This window comes from Anarrhichthys ocellatus, unplaced genomic scaffold, assembly GCF_004355925.1.
Source record: "Anarrhichthys ocellatus isolate YVR2014 unplaced genomic scaffold, GSC_Weel_1.0 scaffold12, whole genome shotgun sequence".
Classification (NCBI taxonomy): Eukaryota; Metazoa; Chordata; class Actinopteri; order Perciformes; family Anarhichadidae; genus Anarrhichthys; species Anarrhichthys ocellatus.
Window position 1 is genome coordinate 2,178,307 of NW_022280042.1, and position 18,322 is coordinate 2,196,628.

At 44.7% G+C, this 18,322-nt stretch overlaps 3 protein-coding genes across 3 annotated transcripts in view; 1 reads left to right on the forward strand and 2 right to left on the reverse strand.

Moving 5' to 3' along the window:
• gabrg3 (gamma-aminobutyric acid type A receptor subunit gamma3) overlaps positions 1–8,355 on the reverse strand; it is a 59,553-nt gene extending 51,198 nt beyond the window's left edge. Inside the window, exons 1-2 of the mRNA XM_031851844.1 lie at positions 8,086–8,355; positions 7,425–7,579 (exon numbers count right to left, since the gene is read on the reverse strand). Of these exons, the coding sequence (XP_031707704.1) occupies positions 7,425–7,579; positions 8,086–8,258 (328 nt within the window). The 5' untranslated portion in view covers positions 8,259–8,355. The remainder of the gene's footprint in view (positions 1–7,424; positions 7,580–8,085) is intronic.
• Positions 8,356–10,103: 1,748 nt separating this feature from the next.
• LOC116385925 (gamma-aminobutyric acid receptor subunit alpha-5-like) overlaps positions 10,104–18,322 on the reverse strand; it is a 23,644-nt gene continuing 15,425 nt past the window's right edge. Inside the window, exons 8-10 of the mRNA XM_031851699.1 lie at positions 15,023–15,175; positions 14,577–14,788; positions 10,104–14,053 (exon numbers count right to left, since the gene is read on the reverse strand). Of these exons, the coding sequence (XP_031707559.1) occupies positions 13,757–14,053; positions 14,577–14,788; positions 15,023–15,175 (662 nt within the window). The 3' untranslated portion in view covers positions 10,104–13,756. The remainder of the gene's footprint in view (positions 14,054–14,576; positions 14,789–15,022; positions 15,176–18,322) is intronic.
• Positions 16,596–18,322, forward strand: part of gabrb3 (gamma-aminobutyric acid type A receptor subunit beta3) — a 54,054-nt gene continuing 52,327 nt past the window's right edge. The window contains exon 1 of the mRNA XM_031851698.1: positions 16,596–16,762. Within this exon, the coding sequence (XP_031707558.1) occupies positions 16,611–16,762 (152 nt within the window). The 5' untranslated portion in view covers positions 16,596–16,610. The remainder of the gene's footprint in view (positions 16,763–18,322) is intronic.

The following is an 18,322-nucleotide window of genomic DNA, read 5'->3' on the forward strand; positions in this document are numbered from 1 at the left end:
GGTGATTGAGTGAGGGAGACAGAGAAACCGATGGAAAGAGAATGAGAGAGCGGCAGGAAGCAGCCACAAACCAATCACGTCTGAGCCTGGCTTTAATCTGATTCAAAGTCCTTCTCTTTAGACAGACACACACACACACACACACACACACACACACACACGCAATTTGTGAGTACAAGTGTACAAGCAAACCACAGACCACACATCTTATCTTAAAAAGCAAATGATGGGTAAAAGTACAGTACAACTACAAACAGCAGCTGCTTGTTGGTTACAGTCACACACACACACACACACACACACACACACACACACACACACACACACACACAGACACAGCCTCTCCCTTTTCACTCCCACCCGCATAAATAATTGCAAGCGCCAGACATATTCAGAGAGGCAATAATGGCGGATATGATTGCAGCGACCTGGTCAGTCGGTGTAGATCGAAGGCTTGTTAGTTATGGACTATTAGAGCCTTCAGACCCAGCCGCGGGCTGTGATCACACACACAAGCTGTTTCTGGATCGTGTACTTGGCTGTATTGCAAAGCTGTCAGCTGGATTATATTTGCATGCAGGCTGACAATGAACAGAGTGAAAAACAGGACATTAGATCAACTTCTTCAAATCGGGATTTCTCTTGAGTTTAAATCTGATATGGTGGAGTTATTTTACTGGTACATTTCTAAAAAGTCCAGGGATTTTAAATAAGGGCAGTGTCTTAGTGGTAATAGCTTAATCAGATGTTTTGTCTCCAAATTCTGAGCAGCTAAACAGTCATTCCTCTAGAGATCAGTACCGTGACTTCCTTGGATTTTCTTGTCTCTGTCCATGGGAGTCATTTCCTGATCTCTTCAGCCATAATATCTACTGCTGCTTATATCTACCAGTTCTTCCTTTTTTTTTTTTATTACAGCAAAACAAACAGCTGCTGCTGTTAAATGCACCATTTGCTGCGTAGCAACTGCTTTGTTCCCTTCAAAGAACCACTGGTATGCGTCAGTATATCTACAAGGGTTTCCATTCATTAAGCAGTAGAAGTAGGGGAGACGTGATGGCGGGGCAAAGATACTGCACGAGGTGAAGGGGACGGGTGCTTGTCGGTATTCTAATAACATAAAGTTAGTTTCAGCAGCGGATTAATATACATTTGTTGCTCTAGTGGGTATTCTAGTGAGTCAAAAGTACAGTGTGTGTCTATGGTTACATGTCCTGTTTGGACAAAGATGGTTGCCTGTGGGCTCAAGACTTTAACCTCGGTTAGATGTATTTTTCTTTTCTTGTTGGAGGACTGCTGTAGCCTATTTCTATTTTGGAGAGCGAGACTCAGACCTTAATGGAACACCTTAAAGCATCCCTCTCATGGGTACAGTCCATGTGCGTGGCTGCAGAGCCCTCCACTACTCCAAACCGCTTTGTCCTCAAATTTCTGGTGAGCACACACGCAAACGGCGACACACTCGCAAAAACGCTCCGACGCACTCGTGCGCGCAAGACGTGTTCGCACGGTACGCGAGGATCACGCACAGAATCCAAAAGGAAAGTGACACAATAGGGACACAAAAGCATCTCATCTTCATCCAAGGCGGACTGCTTCTTATCGGTTAAGGTGAAGCTCAACCCTTGTCGTTCTGCTCGGAGGGGGAGAGAGATGTGGGACGCCTCTTCACAAGTGGACCAGTCACCCACATTATATGAAGATTAGGCTCGCTGCTGACTTCACAAGACTGGAAGAGACAGGGGGGAAACAAACACGGGAACTAAGATAATAACCCTGTTAGCTTGTATCTTGGGTCTCTTCTCTTATTTTCTGGAAGCTTCGCTTTACTCCAGTGGGACTGAAATGTACTTTTGACAGTTTGAGATATTCCTAAGTAAGATGAATTAATAAAGACTACAATCTTAACAATAAAGCGACACTGACTATTACCACAGTGAACAGAGAGACAATCAGAAGCCCACTTTGTATTCATCATCAGGTGTGCATTGGATTGTAAATAACATGGTTAGCTTATGCTAGTATGACATTTTGAAAATACAAAATAACATTGTTTAGCTACTATTTTTAAAAGATAGTTTTGACAAACAGTATTATTATTATAACAGAATACATTAGAGATGATCCATTTAACGTGTAAAGAATATTTGCATTCGTAGTCACCTAAAGTGCACTAAAAAGTTAAATTGGGGGACAATTTATGGAAAAACGCATGATGAGAAGGTCGACATCAATCTCATGTTCATACAATAAATATGAGGCTACAGAGAGCAGAAGATTAGCTTAGCTTAGCATACAGAATGGACGCGGGGGCGGCTAATCTTCAGCACCTCTAAAACCAAATTTATACTTTCGGCCTCCACAAGGGTCGTAAATTCATCATCACAAGGTGTACGCGTGGGACGTCCACGTACCGGCAATCTGCTGTGTTACTGTGCTACAAGTAGTCGTGTAAACGGTCACGCAAATGAAGATTTAGAAAGGTCTCGCGCAACAAAGGGAATACAAACGCCTAACCAACGGTACAACCGGCTCCAGTCTTCCCCGGCTTCGTTTCAGCTTAGAGAGGTTGTTCTCCTCCGAAGAAGGGAGCCTCGCTGTGAGATACAAACACACTGCTAATATTGAATTAATGGCCAATTAATACAGAAATATGCTTAAAACAACAGTTTGTGCTCTGGTTCAACAGCCAGTAGCAAATGAACACGCAGAACTGCAGAGAAGTTGCTCACATTTAAAAATGAGGCAAATGGGATGGGGGGGGGGGAGCATTGTTTGATACTGTGCATGTGTGTGTGTGTGTGTGCAGAAGATGACTTTGATTTTGACAAAATCCAGGTGTATCATGGAAATGAGCCACACTCCTCTGACATCTGACAGTAGCTGGCTGTCTATGTGAGTGTACTTGTCTTTGTGTGTGTGTGTGTGTGTGTGTGTGTGTGTGTGTGTGTGTGTTTCTCACAGATTCATTGCAGCACTTCTCAACTGAACCCACTTCACTCTCTTTCTTTTCTTTTTTTTTTGCAATGCCTTAAATGTCCCAGATCTGTCTTTGACTCAGCGTCATCTTCGAGTGTGTGGATCTCTACGTGTGTGTGTGTGTGTGTGATTTTGCCTGCGTGTTTCCGCTGCCTCACATTATCCTGCTACGACATCAACATTTCATGGACGACACTGGAGGTTTGTCAACTGGATCTCATCAAAATTTCATCCTTAATTATGGAAGCAGAGCGGGAGGGAGTTTCCCCCACCGCTACCCCGACTGAACCGACCCGAGCGAGCTGCCGGCGGAGGTGAAAACCAAAAAATAAATAAATCAATTCCCACCAGTAGGTTACTGCCTGTGAAAGCCGGGGTGCTTGCCTTGGTCATTCGAGATAACCTCAGAACACAAATAAACACTCTTAATGATCTGGAGAGAAGCGTCTCCACAAAGCCTTTTTGAAACTTCATCTCTCGAGCACAACTCCACTAAAACTCCCAACTGCAGACGTTACAAATGAAAGGCTTTTCAGGCTTGAAGGTGGCAACTTCAAGGTGCAAAGTGTAGTCTCTTAATATCACTTCAAACCCACGAGTCCTGCAGCTGAGGGACGGATGTTTCTTCTACGGGATGTTTGATAGTGTCAGCTTGTGAATGAAAGCTGTGTTTGAGGCACATAGAGGAAAAAAACAATCCAATGTATTCAGATCCATGAATCATCCCACGACTTCTCAGATGTATTTTCTGACCCCGTCGGAGGGGCACGACCCCTACTGTTGGTTGGGGAGCCACTTGACTAAACTACCTCATTGTATATAAAGTATATACCAGATCCACCTCGAGCAGCTACAACCGTAAAAGGAAAATTACACATTCGTTCTCTATATTGTTAAACAAAAGCAATTCACGTACTGGATGCTCCTCATATCCTTCTTTAACTAATGTAAGATTTGTATGAACAACCAAGACAGCATATAGTTACACTGTCTGCATAACTATAGGGGGAATCTCATTAAGTGCAAGCTGTCCTCTTGCACGCTATACTACATTGAAGAATAATGCAATGAATGATGGGTAATCTTAATCATGGTTACCCACACCGATGTGATGATCTGTGACTGATTGCGCTTTAGAGGCTACTGGCTGATTCAGTGTCAGCGCTTCGCCTCCGTTAAAAGCCTCTCAATCCAAATCTCAATATTCTGCAACAACCGCCGACATGTCGTATTATTAATGTTCAACATACATAAAACCATAAGAAATATCAGCTATTACACATCACACAATTTCCAAGCAGTGGCCCTTAATTGACAGCCGACGTCAATAGTCAATTTAACGAAACGTGTAGGCTACTCACCGGTCTCCACGGTGTCCTGTTTCTCTCTTCAAAGCGTAACGTTACATGACAGCTTGAATAAGTCCGGGAAAGCGTCCTCATATGCACTTAACAACACAAGAGACAGTAACGTTAGTGTATTATAATTCCAATATGACGCCTTCACCAGGTAGATTCCATCGAACTGATTACCGTCACTTCGGAATGTTGTGACGTTTGTTTCTGCATCGCCGTCGACTTCCACCTCGCGCGTTTTAACAACAAACCGGACGACGACATACCCGCAGTGCAAAAAAAACATACTTTGTTTTCCCACTCGTGGCTAACGTGTAGTTGAGCTAACCAGACTGTCAACGCGTCTGTCTGTGACGCTCTGAGCGACCAATCAAACGACGGGGTCAATTTTGCATGAAGTTACAAATTGATTTACTTTTCAATATGCATTGATTGTGTTGGGTTCACTTTAATATAAGCATTTGATAACAAATTAAAATATAAAAAAAAGGAAAAAAAATTGAGGACATTTTTAATCAGCGCAAGGCGCACGGGCCTTTCGGGGCTCGGGCGCCGCCTTGCCGCCGCGCCTTGGCCCTGATCTTCAGCGTGGATTGACATGAATATCATCAGCGTGTTTGCAAGGATTTAAGGTGAGGAGAGGGGAAGAACATGTCACGTTGAGCTGCAGGAAACAACAACAACAACAACTACTGCATCTAAAAGGTTAAGGAACACACCCAGTGTTTATTCCATATGTGGAGTAGAGCAACACCCAAATGGTTTCCACATATCAACTATTCCCCTGATTATTTTCAGCACACTGCTGATTGTGAATGCAAAATCCCAAAAGCAGGGGAAAGAAATACAGCAGAATTAAATTAGAAAAATTGTAGGAAGATGAAATGAAAGCTACTGAAGGTGTATTTATACATATTGGACTTGATAAATGGGACTTTGGTAATGACTACACTTCTGTTCTTCTCTTCTTTTAACACAGTGAACTTTTCAGTCAAGCCCACAAGTGAAAACACTACGGGGAATCACACCAGCAACCATTTGATTAACGACCAGCCTCCCTGAAGAGGAACATTCTGCCCTTCAAGAAGCTCCAAGGAGTTTTGATAGCACCAGGAGCATAGGTGCAGGAATAATATGGGTGCAATCAGAGAGTTATTTGGACTCAAGCCACCACCCTCAGCCTCTCACACACAGACCTTTCTGATATGTACAGTATGACGGGCCTACAATCTCCTGCAGGAGTAAACAGGGAAAGAGACCCACCCTGATATCTTTTCTATTTCACCTGATATTTCTTGACCACAATCTCACAACAACAAAACAACAACTTCTAAGCTAAACCTCATTCACGCTGTCAGTCCCCCGGTGCCCCTCCCACTGTTTAAGGGAGGCTGCCACACAAACCGATTGGTCCATCCTGCAGCATCACTAAGACGCTTACGATGCTGCCAATTTGTTGCGCATTCCACGAATAATACTTGACCTGAGTAACATTTTCAATGCAGAACTTGTACTAATAATGGAGTATTCATTCACACTGTAAACATACTGAATTACTAGTAAAAGTTCTACTTTGAAAACACGTTTATAGTATAGTTCTACTTAAGTAAAGGATCTGAGTACTTCCTCCACAACTAAGGGTTTTGAAGTAGCCTATTTTAATTAACTTTCCCTTTAAATTGAGTTGCTCCTGAGGAGATATCTAACATCACTATTGCTCATGAAACGTAGTCAACTTTCAAATCAAATCAATTTAACAAAATGATCTGAAGAAGATCAGGGTCTGGATGTCTCCTAGCTTCCTGAAGTTAAAGCAAAACAAGGCGCCATTTTTGATTCCCAGTTGAACTTTGACAAAAGTCATTCTCAAGTCATTCAATCCTGTTACTTTCATTTCAGATAATTGCCAAACTGCATCGGCCGGTATCTTTCCACCATTTTGTCTCCGGGCATCTTGACTACTGTAATGCACTTCATTCATGTTTAAGCCAAGAGGCCATAGCACTTCTACAATTATTGTCAGATTTCTGACTTTGAAAAAAATTGCTTTTAAGGTCCCCTCACAATGTCTGAGTGAGCTGCTGATCCCTTACAGGTCCAGCACAGTAGGTCGCTCAAAGTTCAAGACTCGAGGTGACCGACGACGGATTAGTCAGATCAGCGAACTCTGAGTGTTTTACATCTCACCTCAAAACCTATACGTCCATATTCTCCAAGGAATGTCATTGATGCTTCCATAACCTGATTTCTGCCTGCATTTGTAGTATTTACTTATCCCAATGCTTTTACCATCTTTTTTAACCTGTGAAGCTCCCTGGTTTTGAAAAATGCTGTATAAATAAAGTTTTACTTACTTACAAAAAAAATAAAAATCACTCTCTGGTGTCAGATTGGGGGAAGATTTGCTGCTATTCTTTGTCATTTATGACAGCGAAGCAGATATGTTAAGGTTTGGGACAGTTGTACTGCTGGTTAAAACAAAACATCTGAAGATGGGACTTTAGACGACAGAAAAATGATAAAGTACTACATTTCCTGACATTTCATCGGCGAAATCGAGAAAATAATCAGCGGATGAATCGATGTCTGTTGCAGCCCTAGTTCATGCATGACCATACTGCAGATACTGAAACTACATTTCAGGGTTACTTGCTGCCCGTGAGCAATACCTTGTATTCTTTTTTTCAGCAAACAGACATTATTAACAAGCTGCAGGCCTAGATTCATGCTGTCCAGCCAAAACATCGTCCAAACACACAGAACTATACTCTGAATAGTGGACATCCAAAGTGTCCAGATACACCAAAATATGGCCGCCTGCACTTTAAGGACGTGGGTCTAAAATGCTGGACAACACATGCAGAACATCTCCACCTATTACATCAACGAGCAAGATGAAATGGAGACCTGGAACTAGCTGATACTGTAAGACTTTAAACAGCCTCAAACAACCCCCCCTCCCCCCACCAAGCGTCCCTTGTTTCAGCACCATGGACAGCTCCGCTCCCAACCAATAACAATCAGCACCATGGACAGCGCCACTGACCCAGAACTCCACTAAGTTTTTAGTCCTTTTAGACCCGACCTCACCTCCGATGTCCGGCCTCAGCGTCTTGTCGTATTCCTTGAGCAGATTGTTCAGTATGCGTGTAGCGTCCTCCTGGTACGACCTGGGGGCCAGCATTTGATTGACACTGGTGTCGTTGGGGTCCTCGTCGTCGGCGCCATAATCCAGTAGATCAGCACTGGGGGGCGGGGGGGTGAAAAAGAAAAGGGGGGGGGGGGGGGGGGGGGGGGGCGTTAATCCTGTTGATGCGCTGCTCCCCTCCTTTAACAAACACCATTGTCATAAAAAACAACAACTTTGTCGCAGCAGTTACGTATGCTGCTTGAATGCATTTAGTTTAAATTGATTATTATCAGACCATAGACTCTGTATTTGGGCACAGCAGTCATTTTGTGTGTGTGTGTGTGTGTGTGTGTGTGTGTGTGTGTGTGTGCGCGCGTGTGTGTGTGTGTGCAGGGAAAGCCCTTAGAAAAAAACAAAAAAATGCCACATGTATTATCAGTCAGACTCATTCACATGCAATGCGTAATTGCCCCCCCCCCCCCCCCCCCCCCCCCCCCCCCCACCCCCGACAGCAGTTTAAACATGTGAACTTTTACAGCTTCAAAGAAACAGCTCTCTCAGCTGTTGATCATGCAAATTAAAAAAATAAAATTGCAAAAAAAAGGCTCCAATCCGACTCACCGAGCACCTTGAGCGAGAAGTATGAAGAGGATGACCACAAACTTGATTGTCATTTTCCCATGCGCGGATCTCCCCCCCTCCGGATAACAGAAATCGGTGGATGGAGACCCACAGGCGATGTGCTGCTGCTGCTGCTGCGAGAAAGTGCCAGTACAGTATAGGTGTGTGACCATCAATCCGTGCTCTGAACTTCCTCATCCGCCCACACACACTTTCTTCTGCGTGTCATCTGCGACCCACACGGCGGTCTCTCTCACACTCTCGCTCTCCCACTCTCTCTCTACCCCCCCCCCCCCACCTCCACTGTACTGATCACTTTGATCGATCGCTCGTGCGCGTCCCGGAGGAACCCCATCCTCCGAGCTCCGCGCAGGGGGTTCCTCCGGGACGCGCACGAGCGATCGATCAAAGTGATCAGTACAGTGGAGGTGGGGGAGGGGGAGTCGGAAACGGACGGGATCCAGCAGCGCCCTCCTCCCTTTCTTCAAACGCCTGTGTGGACAGCGGTGATGGGGTAACGCTGTCTGCTGCTGGTGGTGGTGAACCTTAGACGAGCATCTTGCGTGACTCATACACCGAGCACACAGTCTACAATGCTGTACCTGGATCACAATTGCATTATCCAGATGTTTTTTCCAGGCTGCGTCATGATGAAAATATAATTATTTCATGAAGCTTTCAGCATATTTAAACATCTGTATCAATGGGGGATACGTTTTTGGAAATATTCCAATCAATCACGCAGTCAGTTAAGGGTTAAATAGAGCTGAAACGAGAGGCAGATTGTTGGCTTTGTTTTTAGTTTTTGCCCGAATGATGCATTTCATACTTTTACACGCACGTTGACGTGCCGCAGAGTCACAGCGAGCTCTTCCTCCACTCTCACAAACAAGTCTTTTCAGAATAGGTGCACAACTCGGCAGTAGGGGGGGGGGGGGGGGGGCAGCCAGACACACTTGTGAGGCTTGTGACGCGCGCACATGCGACACACCGAGAGGCTTCGCTGCCCCCTGGTGGCTGAAAATGAGACGGACGTCCAGGCGGGAGGATCCCTCACTGCGGTACTGCAGACCGACGGGTGGACCTCCTGAACCAGCACCGACCTCCATCAATAACAGACCATTTCTGATTCGTAATGCTGACACGACAAACTTGATCAGAGTATTTAGTTCAGTGTAAGTAGCAGTATTGCAGTGTGAAAACAAGTACAAGTCCTGCATTCAAAATGGTACTTAAGTAAAAGTACAAAAGTATTATCAGTAAAAAAAAAAAAACAATATATATATATATATATAATAGCCTATATGGCATTCTTAGATTAGTAATGCTGTCTCATACTAAGAATTAGTACAAATACAGTCTCGCCCTTTGGTTCCCAAACTAGTTGTAAGATAATTCAAAGTACACATGAAATGATGTGTAATATATGTGTAATAGGCATAAAAGGTAAACAGAAGGTATTTTACACGAATATATACAGTATATATGTATATATATTTATTGTATTATTATTATTTTAGGGAGGAAATCTTTGGGGGAAGAAAAAACAAATTTGACAGTTCAAGCATCTACATATTTGAAATTAGTGCAGTACTTTTTAGTTACAATCCATCACTGTCTTTATCCACTCACTATTATCCCATAAAAAAAAAAACCTTCAAAAGTGAGTACATTAATAATGATTTCCCTCTATTATGGCTGACAACATGTGTAATGTTCCTGTGTCTGTCTGCGTGATGTAATCTGAGGAGTGAAAGTACTTTCATCTAAAATAATCTGGTTACACGTACATCAGACACACGGCGATGAAAATAGCTTCTGGATAATGAGGTGGGAAACAGCGGACAGGCGGCACTACTACTGAAGCTGATTCGTCTTAAACATTTCTGCATAAAGTAACGACAGTGGTGGTTTTTCATTAAAGTGGAGACGGATTGAGAAACAGATTTGTATAAGCTATAAAATGGATTCTATAATACACAGCAGCTTTTCCCCGACGCTTAATGATGAATGCCATCTTTGTTCGTCTTTTTTTATTCGGTAATTTTAAGTATAATACATAAAACAAATACAGTACATAAAAACAAAGTGAGTAACACAAATACTTTAAGCCCAGCTATAGCTACAATGGCTTTTGCTGCATTTTTTTTTTTTTTGCAAAAGTGAAGCAAATATCTCAGTTTCATGTTTCCTCCTGAAAAAGAAAAGAATGTCTTCGTTGACGCTGAAAAGCAGAAGGTAACTTCATGCATGTGTAATGGCCGTCTGGAGGAGGCCTCCCGGGGATGGACGACTGTAGGCTCTTGAAGACGACCGCTGCGCGTGCGCGTTACATTCTCCCAGTCGAGAGACCCGAGTTCAAAACCTCGGTCCGCCTCGCTGCCCGTGAGCAAGCTCTGGGTGAAGCACATCTAATCAATCCTAAATTTGTCCCTAACACGCAGCGGCCACAGCTGTCCAGAACACGAGAGGAAAAACAAGCATTTGTCATTGGGCTGGGCCGTCCGCGGCTTAACATGGGAGTGAAGTGCTTTGTGGCGACCCCCCCCCCCCCCTCTGAATGGGTGAAAGTAACTTAAGCAGAGCTAAATCCCTTTTCTAACAGATGTATGGCAGATGAGTCCGTCACAGTGAATGAAGGAGGGAGGGGTGGGCCGTCGTTTCTTGGCTGGCAATAGAGAAGAGAGGGGTCGGTCAAATGGATGGATGGATAGATAGGGACACTCATTCCTCGAATAGCAAGAAAGATCAACGGAGGACAGAATAGTAGTCCATTCATGACGATAATGTCAATGTTTTGTTAACTATAAAAAGGGGGAAGCTTTGGCTTTCCTCATGGGGCCAAAACGTTTCGTCCAAGGGGACAGATTGGGGCGTGTTCGCATGCCAACAATAGCTCAATTAGCATATAAAGGGGGTGGGATCATCCCTACATTCCCAGGGTCCTATGTTGTGGTACACTGTTACGTGTATGTGTAAACTACACATTTGAAGGTGTAGGTTTGGAGGTGTACAACAGAAGGTTTTCAGCTGTAGGTGGGTGATGTCATCATATTTAACCAGGGAAACATACATTGAACATCTGACCTAATGAGCCATACTAAGAGGATATTGAGCTGGGGAACATAGAACCCTGGGAACAGAGATCGCCCCCCCCCGCCCCCCGTCCCCCCAGCTAAGGCTGATGGGAATGTTCTAGCGGAGGACAGATGGGCCGACATCGCCATCCACAGAGAAAATAATGGAGGCGAAATACACTTACATGATTAGGGACCAAAATGCTAGTTACAGTTTCATTTCCTTTGGCAATATAACTCATAATAAGGCTTTAGTCAGCTGAAATCAAGCCGCGCTGGCGCATCACAGCTCCGACGAAACAAACAAATGACCCCAAACTGCTGCAGGAATCAGAAACAAAAGGAAAGTCAGCATGTGTTTCTGGATAATGCGTACAACGCAGCAGAGATACAGAGGGCGGAGGTCTTTACCGGAGGGAAAAGGATCTTGTCTGGTCTGTTCATCTGGACTTGCTGCCATGGCGACCCCCTTCGCAGACAGATGTATGGACCTCCTGTGCTGCTGCGCCTCGACAAGCACTGAAATGTACAGCAGCTCTGCTGGTGGACGCCCACCAGACACCGTAGATTCACGGTTACAGACACCGTAGGTTCACATCGAAATGCAGATTCAACATCAATCCAAACCAGCACTACAAAGAAAACACTACAGGAAACGATGGCCCAAACATTAGAAATGATTGATTTGAAGCCGATATCATGACGACATTTACCGTAGGTCCCGGTTTCACAAAGCACTGTTTCATTGACGATGCTCTTAACTGCGCTGTTCAACACATATGAGATCAAAGAAACAGTGACTCTGAGGCCACTCTTCTGCTGTGAGCGTGGGTCCTTTTTGTTCCTGAGTATGTCTCACCATAGTCCAACGAGTCCACACTATGGTGGGCTCCAGCCAAAATGTGTGCTCATTGCTTCCAGTTGAATTAAGTCAGAGTAGAAAGAGACGAGGGGAAAAAAAGACGAGATTCAAAAGATCAAAAGCCAGATGTAAGCTCCTCTACAAGCAATGTGTGCACGCAAACATTGAGGAAAAGATATCAGGTGCAAACAATCGAAAGTCAACATTAGACTTTGGCGTTTCTTTTTGTCCAAAGGGCGTAAAACTCAAACACGGGAGTCTCAACGTTGTCTTTTCTTTTTTTTGTGTCAAAGCAAAAGTCGGGAAATTAAAAGTTTATTTACACAATTCCCTTATGAGACCCGAATATTTTCAGAACCAACGTTCACCAACTAGCTTTACATAGCTTCACATGTTCCACAGGCCTTTACTGTAATTTTGCTGACTCGTGTTCTCCTCTCTCTCTCTCTCTTGGGGATTGTATTTGTCTATTTTTGCTGACTCGTAGTGGACGGAGATTGATCAGTTGTGTTTTTCAGTTCGAAAATACTTTTAATTGAGCCAGAATTCATAGAAAATCAGCCCCACTTAAGTTGTAAAGACCCGAGTATAAGCAGGGCGGGTGCTTGCAGCCTGAATGACAGTCCCCAAACTCTCCCTCCGCTGATATGTATGTGACACACTCTGCGTTTGGAGCGCTGGTCTCTCAACTGTGAATATTAGTTTTCTAGCTGAGTGACCCGGGGCTCAAAATTCAGTCGAAGCACATATATCCAATCCTAAATTTGTCCTGAACACACCGCCCACAGCTGACCAGTCGCCCAGTGGAAGTGGGCCAAAGAAGTAAATGAAGACTTTTAGATTTTTTTTATGAATGAAGAATTGTCTCTTCATTTAAAAAAAAAAAAAAAAACCTGCGATAATAATTTTCCGAATACATTTTTTTTTCTTCTTCACCTTCAGGTAGCACTCAATCTTTTTTCGTAACCGAAGGCTTTAAAATCTTCAAGTAAATACGTACAAAGAGACACACAAACACCCGCTGCAATAGGAAGAAAAAATGGCAACGTTTTTTCATTTTTTTTAAAGAGACATAAAACTTAATAATTAATGCGCTTGCAGCATTATTCTCAAGAGATGTTTCTTCCACACAGTGTGGAATTAAGTACATTTTTCTAAATCAACTTCTATTCATTCTATATTGAAAGCTGTCTCAATAGCACGAGCCTCCGAGATAAGAATATTTATTAGGCAATAAATAAATTTAGGCAAAAAATCGATCAAAAATGCCTACGTTTGTTTAATTTAAAACCTCAAGTAGTAGCAATGAAGCGCGCTCCCACCCTTTAAGCAGTGGTTGACATGTACATGGCCGGTATTCAAGACAAAGAGGAGTCCGTGGTTTCCTTTTGAGGACAGCGTCATGCAAACTGCAGCAGGACAGATGAGAAAAAAGCAAAAACAGCCGCACTCTCGTCGACATAGTCTCGGGAGCAGCTTCGTTTGTGATCGAGCAGTTTTTTTTTGGCCATGAAAAACAGGAAAAGGGATCGGTTGCAGCCTTGCATCCATTCAAAGTGCTTGAATTAGATAGTTGAGTATAGTTTGTTTTTGTTCTTCAAGCGCAGATATTTGTGTTTTATTTAATTTTTTCAACAACTCCTTGTCCTTTTAGTCTCACACATTAGGCTCAAACTTAATCCCTTACACAAACTCGCTGTCTCAGAAAAACAAAACAAAACAAAAAGAGAGATTACGTTGAGGTCACACCTTTCACCACCGGTTCTCTGTTCAGGTACGTGGCCCAGTAGACGAGGTTGAAGGTTCCGAACAGCACGGGGAACACTATTCGCGACATCTTGTCGATCTTGCTGACGCTGTTGTAGGTCTTCTTCGGGTCCATCATCTTGGTCTCGGAGGCCCGGAGCTGCACCGACGTCGTGTTGGAGATGGTGGAGATGGACACGTCCTTGGTGAGGTTGGGGGTGTAGTTGACGCCCGCCGAGCAGACGTTGTTGGGCTTCTTGGACAGCACCATGGGGTCTCGCTTCTGCGGTGGGACAGATCGCACATCGATTAAAGCAAGAAACGTATATAATAATCAGGATATGTAAACAGTAAACAGATATATTTAGTCTCTCTTAAGACAAGAAGCTTGACACCACTTTCATGTCTGTGCAGGACAGTTACAGAGACAGTTAGCTTAGCTTAGCATAACGACTGCAAACAGGGGTCAATAGCTAGTCTAGCTCTGTTCAAAGGTAACAAAGTATGCCTTCCTACTGTGAGCTTTAGAAGAGACATTTTTTGGACAGAGCTCGGCTGGCTGTTTCCCTCCGCATTTATGCTAAGCTAGGCTAACCATCTCCTGGCTCTTAGCATACAGACATGAAAGGGTTATTGATCTTCTAATCTAATCGGCAAGAAAGCAAGTTAGTGTCCCAAAATGTCAAAATATTCCTTTAAGGTTTTGCAAAGGACAGAACATGTAAATGATGAGATATTTTAATTAAGTATGATCCTTTAAAGTACACTTGTACTAAATATAGTCACGTAGTGCCCACGGGCCGTACCTTCGGGTGCTGCGCCTCCAGAGCCTTCTTTCCGTCCCAGGCCCAGCTCCTCTTGGTGAAGTAGTTCACCGTGGCAAACTCGATGAGGGCGGAGAAGACGAAGGCGTAGCAGACGGCGATGAACCAGTCCATGGCCGTGGCGTAGGCCACTTTAGGGAGCGAGTTCCGGGCGCTGATGCTGAGGGTGGTCATGGTCAGCACAGTGGTCACCCCTGGGTGCAAACAAAGGCCGGGACATGTTTTAAATTGAGTTTTCACAGTGCCGCCTGGAAACGAGTTACGGTCTTCTCCTCGCACAACAAAGGTGGGCGCTTTAATAACTCTTAACTGCCAGCCAAGGCGGTGGTTATTATTCTCCCTTGTGTGACATGTGCACAACCATAATGTAATGGACCAGACAAATAAATTGTTAAGAAGTAAATCGGTAAATGAGCGGCTTCACTCACCAAAGACGGTCCTGGCGGGAACCGATTCTCGGTTGAGCCAAAATGACACCTGGGACAGGATTACGGTCATGAAGCAGGGCATATACGTCTGGATGACAAAATATCCAATCTTCCTCTTCAGGTAGAAGTGGGCCATCATCACTGTGTACTGCCCTGAGGGGAGGCAGAGGTTTAAAAAGGACATCAAGTTAGAAACAAACAACAAACACCACGTCTGCTTCAAGCCCAACCACGGCAAATATTGTCCACGCACAGCGGAATTATGAATATGTGATTTGACCTCCTTACACAGGTGGTGGATTAGCACACAGGACGACATAATCTTTACCGGCAAAATTACTTTTTACGACCATGAACCCGACAGCCTGAAAAGTGGTCATAAAAGAGCTCTTCTTCTCCCACAGCTGGTTCATTATGTGGTGCACTGCAAACTGAAGGAATGGAAAGCAGTGAGGGAATATATATATATATATATATATATATATATATATATATATATATATATATATATATATATATATGAACCCAACTTTAATTCCATTGGCAAAAAGCTGTGTTAATTATTGCGAGGACATGACAACAGACTATCATTGGTCAACGTCTGGGACAAGACAGTCGGAGGTGAATTTTGTGTGTGTGTGTGTGTGTGTGTGTGTGTGAGAGAGAGAGAGAGAGAGAGAGAGGTGACACGATATTCAGTTAAACAACTGAAGATTGCATTTGAGGCTTTAAAAAACCCTCTCGCCAGCAGCGGTTTGTGACCGCAGGCGCTGATAAACTGTGAAAAAACCCAATGACTATATTCCACACACTAGGGCACACGTACACAGGCTCTCTCTCCAACACACACACGCGCGCACGCACACGCGAGCAGAGTAATACATGAGGCTTTCTCCGGGCAAAATCGGATTTTTGAACCTCCCTAATCCCCGGTTACAATCTGCATGCTGCCACCAGTGAGGGAAAGAGAGGGAGTGTGGAGGAGAAGAGAAGGGGGGGGGGGGGGGTTGGGTCCTGGGATCCTCGCAGAGCCCTAAGCTCCGCCCTGCCAATCCAGGCACCGATGACCGCACATACACACCCTGAAACACGCATGAAGCATGATTTTCTAACTGCTGACACACACCCTTAAGCCACGGAGAGGGACACTCTGCTTGTCTGCTAATCACTGGTGGGATGGAGGGGGGCCAACCGTGTGGACATTTTCTATCTTTTACGTTGTCTTTTGGTCGTCCGACAGCCGTCTGTGGAATAATGATCAAACGTTCTTGACGGGACTGGCGGAGAAATGCAGTGCAGGTGTCCCGGCGTCCACCGACAGGAAAAGTGAGGCAGACTTTAGTTTGTTTCACAGGCCGCTCCGTGCCGAAGGGGGGCAAGCAGCTAAATACGACACTTGTGGGCCACCGGCCATGCCTCGATCAGGTTTCTCACCGCGACCCCATCACCTGGGCCCTCTGGCGCCCTCATGACTCCAGGCCGTCTGGCTCACAGCAACCCCGTGAACCTCTGCATCTGTCGGAAACATCCGGACACAACCCGGCGCTGCCGACCTGGGACGCCCCGGGCCCACCTTTGCCCTTGATGCATGGATCCCGACAGGACTGGGGGCAGAGGAATGAGGAGGAACATGTTCCTCTGGTGGATCTTACTGCTTTTCTCTCAAGGATTTGTATTTCGCAACGTCCAAGGGGAACTTCCTTTTATCTCGGGGAACAACGCTGCCATGCTGGTCAACTGGTGAGTGGGAAATGAATGTCTTCTTATCCTTTATTCTTTAAAAGCTCTACAAGCTGCACATAGAACTGCTGCCATCTTCTACTTTTAGAGTCGGGAGTTATTTCGGGAAAGATATCCCTTTCTGAGGCGGTGGAAGTCACATCCTCAACGATGTCTTTAAAAAGAAACCTGTGGGGCTAATCTCCTCCCTCGTGTCCTCAAATGGGAGTGTTGTCTAAGATTAGACGTGCTAATTAAAGGCTCACAACATCCCATCCGAGCAATATTCGGGAAACGTGAGGTTTCAAAAAGATCTATGCTCATTATCAACAAACAAAAGGTTTCCATTGGGGGCCGGACGAACCGCCGCCGCTCAACAGGAGAAAGGCCGGGCAAACGCTAAGGGGCTGCTGTCTGTTTGCTGATTTCAGGTTTACAAGTGCTTCATTACTTTGTCTAGACCCAATAAGGCAGCAGGTGGCTGTCAGACTCGCTTTAATCAAGCGAGGGAAGGAACCGTTAACCCCGGGTGACTTTTCTCAGGGCAATGAGAACGCCGCACGTGCTCGCGGCAAAACGCACTGATTCTGGGGACAAGTATTGCACTACATGCACTACCAAACTGCGAGAAGAGGAAAAACACCTCTAGTAACACTCGCCGGCTGTATCCCGAGGTAGCGATATTCCCTTCAAAGCATGTTTAGCAAAGCCGACAGTCTCATATTTGGCCCGGAGGAAGGGTCAAACGCATGCAGTGAGTAAATGAACCTACTGGACCGAATGTGACCCCCGGGAGTCCAGCACTCATCAGCGCTGATTTGGACGGTTTCCCCGACAGAAGCTTTGAGCTGCATGAATGATGATTTACTGCCTTTAGTCCTTCGGCTGAAATGGACTTCACAGATAATGTTTAGCATTTCTTCTTGTAATGTTCAGAGCACCAGATGGCGATATAAAGGTGGGGGGGGTAAAGTCAAGTAAACTGTCACTCATAAAGAAGTGGTCGATTGATGCTGAGAATGCTTCTTCAATTGTTTTATTGTCTAGGTTCCTCTTTAACTTGCACTAAGTGCAATTTGCCCCAGAGGGCTTAGTGGGATGACAGGAAACTAAATACAGACAGACTCCTGCAACGAGTCCTTCTCCTGCATCTGGTGCTATGTTAATGTAAAAGTAGAAATCAAGATGGTAGTCATAGGTAGAGGTCCTCAGTCTGCCTCCTCTTCCTCAGACTCAGACTCTTCCTCTGCGTTCTTCAGCCATTCAACAAACTTGTATGATTTTATTCACAGTCACCAGAAGACATTCAGCCAACTGTTTAATCAAACTGGTTAAACGTGTTAACCGACCAACCATCCAGCAAGTGAACCAGCAATACCAACGCTAACCCTTTAACCCTTTGCTTAAAAGCATAAGCAAGGTTCCAGTTGTGGTGCTAAAAAAACAAAAAACGGGGAAATCCACACTTTTAATAATGATTCTACTAGAAACTGGGGGGGGGAAGTATATTACAGTTCCGTTTTACATAAGAGTATTAAGCAGATGCCTTTCAACGCACCCCACCCCCATGCAACCCCCCCC